General features: G+C 42.4%; 1 protein-coding gene across 1 annotated transcript; it reads left to right on the top strand.

Moving 5' to 3' along the window:
- Positions 1 to 579: 579 nt before the first annotated feature.
- On the top strand, positions 580 to 2,940 carry LOC114426473 (cyclin-dependent kinase 5 activator 1-like). Its single transcript, XM_028393903.1, has one exon. The coding sequence runs from the start codon at positions 835 to 837 to the stop codon at positions 1,738 to 1,740; it is 906 nt and encodes a 301-aa protein (XP_028249704.1). The 5' UTR covers positions 580 to 834; the 3' UTR covers positions 1,741 to 2,940.
- Positions 2,941 to 6,839: the final 3,899 nt, after the last annotated feature.

The following is a 6,839-nucleotide window of genomic DNA, read 5'->3' as shown; positions in this document are numbered from 1 at the left end:
CTTCAGTAACTTTTGTTTGACTACAGAAACCTAACAAGTGTTCAGACTTTCTGTCTTGTTAAATGCATAAAAACCAGATTTATTTATTTAATACTATTAAAAGCCTACTTATTAACCAAAAACAATCATCTGTTTAATTAAAAAAGATAATTTATTACAAATTACAAAGTCTTTACAGTAAGTGTGCATACAAATACATTCATTCATACAGTCAGGCCTCAATCTAACAAATGTCCTTATAGAAGCTGCTGAGCGCCTCTCATTCACCTGTGTTGGTCAGATCCTGTCTCTTTGACGGCTGACAGACTAAGAGGTAACTGTTCTCATTTAAAAATAGCCCCTATTTTCCAAAGTACACTAACTGGACTAGTGGAGAATAGCACTTGAACCAAAGAAGTGCGCGTCGTCTGCTATCAATGAAAACCTGGACCTAAAAACAACACGCCCAGTGATTGGCTCATCGATTCGTCCTCTCATTGGCCGGCTCCTCTGTCAGTCGGGAGGTGCACTTGCTGGTTCGTTTAAGCCATGGTTTTTACGCATAGCGTCTTATCTTCCTTTAAGGGACAGACTATAGGATTGTGTCGCAGCGTCTCCGTGCAGAGGCGCTAGAAGAGAGCATCTGCTGGAATACATTTCATTCAGCGGGGACAAAAAACAAACATTCTCATCTTCATTCACCTCAGATAAGGAAAGCACAGCCCGGGTAAACAGACGTGTAAATGGAGTTCCAATCGTTGTCGTGACTGTTGCTCGCCGCCTCTCACTCTGCAGAAGAATCTGCGCTGAAGTTGCAGCAGCATCCATACCACCGCAGCTCTCTCCTCCGCAGACATGGGAACCGTCCTCTCCATATCTCCCGCGACGAAGAAGGCGTCTATCATGGACGCTGATAGCGCAGGGGATGGACTGAAAAACGACAAGAGCCTTAAGAAGCACTCGATGTTTGTGTCTCTGTCTTGGAAGAAGCTGGTGGCGAATTCGGCCAAGAAGAGCGCAAAGAAAGTCACCCCGAACCCGCTGCCGAGCCGGGAGCTCCCATCCAGTCAGGTGGCGCAGCTCAACAACGAGAACATCAGGAAAACGAACCAAAACGAAGAGAAGAAACCCAAAGCGCCCATCCCAGTCCCGGTGCCCACGGTCCCCACAGCCCCCACGGCCCCCACGCAAAACAGCGAGGCTGTCGTCCCAAACGGGAGGCTTTCATCGGTGCAGAAACAACCCAGCAGGTGGTCTCTGGTGTCGCCCAGGCGGATAGTCATCCAGGCTTCCACCGGGGAGCTGCTGCGCTGTTTGGGGGACTTCATGTGCCGCCGTTGTTTCAAACTGAAAGAGTTAAACAGCGGAGAGGTGATTCTCTGGTTCCGAAACATTGACCGGACTCTTTTGCTGCAGGGCTGGCAGGACCAAGGCTTCATCACGCCGGCCAACGTAGTGTTCGTGTACCTGCTGTGCGAAGACACGATAGAGGACAGCATCGACAACCCGGCCGAGCTGCAGGGCACCTTTCAGACTTGCCTCTACCTCGCCTACTCTTACATGGGCAACGAGATCTCCTACCCTCTTAAGCCGTTCATGATCGAATCGAACAAAGACGTTTTCTGGGAGATGTCCCTCCGGATCATCAACAGGATGAGTGCCAAAATGCTTCAGCTGAATGCAGACCCGCACTTTTTCACCGAGGTCTTCCAGGACCTCAAAAACCAACGCGACACCAGCGAAGCAAACCTGGACCGCTGATGCGTAAAATGAACTAGGACTCTGGTATATATTTAAAGCTGAATGTAAAAGTGCAAAATCACACAGAGGTGGTTTTGAATGGAAAGTGAGGCTCCTCTCAGTCTGGGCTGAATATGTCTTTCATGATGTTACACTATGGTGTTTAGACTATACGGTGTAGGAGATTTTATAAGTGCATGCCAATGGTATATTGTCCTCTTCTGTCTTGTCCCCTGAAGTGACGCAGGGATTGACTCTGTGGTACAAACACATTTTCAGTGACACTCAAATCCCCATTTCATTCATGATTAGCCTAGATTCAGAGTAAGTGAATGAATGTCGCAGTGAGCTGAGGTCACAGGCCAGGGACCGGAATAGATGTGAGGGCGAACGGAGAGGTGGAGCTGTCCGAGGTGCTGACCTGTGCGGCCATTTTTTTTCTCCACTCCTCCCTGCTATTTCTGTCTTTTTTTTCCAACAACAACAACAACAGGGTGGCTTAAGAGTACAATTTCAGCACATAAGCCTAAGCCTCGTAAATAAAGTTAGTGTACAGCAGTAAGCTGTTGGACATGCAACAGATAGCAGAGGTCAACATGACTGAAAAGCTAGGATCCATCCTCAATGCTGTATGTACGGCTGCTTCAAAACGTGGTTGATATCAGCTCCTGTTATGTGAGAAAAAAATATCTGTCATAACTGTGTGATTCTGTAATAATGTGCGTGTTGGCTCAACATGAGGGGCAGAAATGTAAACATAATGAATTGAATGTGACCATTTGCACTAGAAAAAAGGGCCAATAAATGGCCACACAGCAAGACTATCAACCCAAGGCCTCTGTTATGTGTACGCGTTGACCCCTGTGATGCACTGTTTTTGCAACACATTGCAGGGGTCAATTAGAATGGAATGTACAGTTTTTAAATCTCTCACGTGCCAACTATAAAACCACATGGTTTACATGTACATATCCCATATATATGAAACTTATTTTTTTTTCTCCTCTCCTCCTCTGCCTGTTTTAAAGGTGGCTGTATAGTGCGAGCGTTACATAAACAAATAGAGCTTAAAAGTGATCTTTGTATTGTGCTGTGGGCCTCAGTTTTACCAGGCTTCAAGTTGGGATTCATCAACATATAAATATAAAAATATCATATTTAAGTGACATTTGCACATTGCAGTTTCCTATAAGCTATATAAAAGTGATTTGATTCCAACTATTAAACCAAACGTACAAGTACAGGACGCTGCTGTCCTTCTGTTGTGTCGTGTTGTGAATCCATTGCTTGGAAAAGTGAAGTATAAACGCTGCTATTTTGCACAGCTGTGAACAAAGCGTCAATGTTTTGCACAGTGGTATAAGGTGATGGTGATGGACAGTGTTTCCACGTTTGCCATGAAATCACCTCAGCATATTCATCTGTTTTTGTACAGCTCATTTTTTTCCTATATGTCATCTATGGAAAGTGATATTTAGGTGTACGTATGTTACCTGTGGTCTTTCACCACAGTGGCATTCACTCTCTCTCTCTGTTTCTCTCTATACATGTTAATAAATGGTCAATATTGTTTATGGTGACCATAATAAAATAAAACCAAGTTATGTAGGACATCTTGTCTCCCTTCTTGTTTTGTCGGCGTAACATTACGTCTAACTTTGTACACATGTGTTCAGACGTTGCAGTTTTTGCAGTAACAGTAATTAACTTGGACAGCACCTTATCTACGCACACCACCCACTAATCCTTGATTTGCAGGGAACCCTTGAGACACGGTTATGCAATAGAAATAAGTCCATGACGAACACGCTTACAGGGATGTGCTGTGGATGTTACCATAGGAGACTGAAACTCATGAGAGATCGTTCGTTGCCATGAAACTAGAATTCAGGCATGGAAAAAGTTTAGCCAGAGATGTGTTGTATCCTTCAGTATGTTGCAGTTGTTCTCTGCTTTTTTGCAGTTAGGACGACAAAAGCCTGCTGACACATATAGGGGATATTTTTGGTATCCTATCTGGGTGTCCTGGGTACTGCAATCGGGGCCACGTACTGAAATGAGAACACTGGCACATGAACAGTAAGACACGGTACAACCTTCAAAACAGAGGAGTCTGTCTGCACTCACTCACTCAGTCTCACAATTTGCTGCATGGTTTTATATATATATGCTGCCAAGAAAAATGTAATATATATGTGTGTGTGTAATGAGATATACATTAGTCCAATGCATAAAAGGGGAAGTCTTCGGTTCAAGGCTGCATTGTGAATTTACAGTGTGAAAGAACGGAGCTGAATTGATCAGGGTTTCCTCCTGTATTTATGAATAAACCACGTGGGCTGGAGGGTTGCTTCATGTGATTGGTTAGAATCTGCTGCAGTCTCAGAACTGTCTGTGACTCTCTCTCTGTCTCTCTCTGTCTCTCTCTCTTACAGGGACATAGTGTGTCTATTTAGAGAACAAAACTTGAGAAAATGGGGAAAAGAAGATGAGGATCAGTTTGAAGGGATGAGTGCTAGAGAGAGTGGAAAGGGATTTAAAAGGGGGGGCACACACACACACACACACATGACAACAGAGATTAGACACAGGTTTCCATTTCATTTACCTACTGCCATCTAGTATTACCTTGGTGGTAATAATCAAGCATAAATCATTTAGTGATTTTGTCTTTACAATAAAAAAAAGCATTTCACTATAAATTAACATATTCTACATGATTTGAGAAAGATTGAGTTCTGTTTTCAAGTCAGGAGGTCCATGAATACATGGCTGCTGCCTTAGTGGGCTACCTTATTCAAATGTAGCAGAGAGCACCTGGAAGGTTGTTCGCCATGCCCAGAGACCATCGATACATTCCATGACATAATCTTGACAGCGGTTCGTTATCAAAGTTATCCCCTTCAACATGTGTTATTTTTCAGACGTATCCCAAAAGATTTCTGCAGCATATGTAACATACAGCTAGATGACTGAGAATCTTCTCATGCTGAACATTCTTCTGGTGGCAAAGTTGCAGGAATGTGGATTTAAACCTGTCTACAGCTTCTCCAAGATAGTAAATATGCTTATATTTTGACAAAGATAAGCTATAGGAATTCCAGCTTTTACAAGAAATGCTGTATAGGGAACAATGCTGAAATTAAAAGGTGAAATCAGCCTACCCTTAGGCTATGAAGGTTTCAATCAGCTCTTCCATTAGTGTATCTGTAACATGACATAAACACTATAAGGAGCTTGTTGATATGTTTTTAGATTCCAGCCCTATATGTCATTCACACAGTTAACAACATTCATATGAACTCAGAAATCACTGCAGCATAGCATGCAGTGAATCAACGGAGGAACAACACGTCACAATGGAGAAAATAGATTTCTTTGTATAGATTTCTTCTTTTCAATCACTTGACTTCAGGGCAGAATCCTACAGCAGCATTATGTAACATTCTCCCAGCTCCGTGTTGTGAGCCTTCTTTTTGTTATTAAGATTCAACCCAGGTCTTCAGCATATCTGTCTGCCAGCCTGCTTTCTGCATTCTTCTCCACTGTGTCTCTATAGTAACGGGTAGGTAAGTAAATGAGAGCTGGGCAAAGTGAGCTGTGTGTGGTGCTGAGCGTGGGTGAACCACTGCAGAAAACATACACTCTGCAGTGATCAATATAAAACACACAGACACAGTCTGTCTGTCAGTGCAGGCATGTTGACTCCATCACATCCAGCCACTATCATTTTCTGTGCCACCTCTGCTGTGTTTACTGTTTTGCTTGACTGGTCTTCAGTCCTCAATTGGTCTCTATGGACAGTTTTAATTTCAGTGTTTGCTGTTGAAGCTTTTTCTTTCCCTGTGATCAGTACTTGTCAAAGACAAGTACAATTATCCAGTCTTTCTGCTACATCATCATGATAAAAAAATGTTATATAAAAATTATTTACAAAATGATGTTCTAAAACTGCAACAATTAGTCATTGAATGGACATTTGGAACTATTAGTCTGCCCAAGCTGGGAAATTTCGTTATTGCAGCAGCAATATACAGGCACTCAGCACACTAAAAATATACCTATAACGGTAGAAATGAAACAGTATAAACATTATTTACAGCAAATAAGAATATAAAACATAGGTACAAAAACAAGTGTTCAATTTGAGATGGCGATATAAGCTAGATAAGATAAAGGTACAAAAAAACGTGACGGAAGCTGCTGCAACGGGCGTCCACCCCAGAAGACGGCACCACAGTTGTTTGTCCATTAAATGTCAAAACCTGTGTATTGATTAATCAGTGTTGTGACAATCAATCAATAATGCACACAGTCCTCAGCTGCAGCTCTAGTGGACTGCAGCATGAAGATTCTCACCTTTACAGCTAAAAACAAGGCCAAGGAGGTTAGCCTAATCACACAAAGGCTTTTATCGCTCAATTCAATACAGCTTTCAATTTTATGAACGTTTTGTGAAGGTCTTTATTCTTATCTTATTTAGTGATCCAAAATGCTTCTGAACATTTGACCTTTCTTAAGATTGCCAGTGTAATAAATAAAGGTCAACTGGACTGTCTCTGTTTACATTGTCTAATAGCTTTATTCCCAATGGACTCCTCTCTGCCCCTACATTACCCATCTTCACAGACAAATCTAGACCACCTGAGGCAACACCCTATAGGGATTATGTCTATTTTGCTGTCCTTCTGCTGCTAAGCTCTTTAACCAGATTACTCCAGCACTGGGTTGCACTGGCAAGCACCTGGTCGCCACTATTACGTATGTAGGGTGAGGTCACATGGAGAGGAGAGACTTCATTCACGTCATTGTCCAGGTCATATGGGAACACATGTTACGTAAAGATGTGTTTATGTGGCTCTGTTAATATTTGAAGTTGTTGTACAGTGTAGTGCACTAATTCCTTCATTCAGCACACACCTACACAGACTATTGTTATTTTCTCAGTGAATCATCTCACGGTGCATGAATCTGCATGATTATTCATCCATTTAGTTTTATGTAACAGCCAAAAACCGACCCTGGGGTTTTGAAGTATAGATGTTCTCCAGTCCTTCACCATTATCTAAATTGATGAATTAACATCTGAAGTGAACACTTACATGTTCCCTGTGCTGGAG

Source organism: Parambassis ranga, chromosome 21 (assembly GCF_900634625.1).
Source record: "Parambassis ranga chromosome 21, fParRan2.1, whole genome shotgun sequence".
Lineage (NCBI taxonomy): Eukaryota > Metazoa > Chordata > Actinopteri > Ambassidae > Parambassis > Parambassis ranga.
Note: the sequence above shows the minus strand (reverse complement) of the source record. Positions and strands in the feature narration are given on the sequence as shown.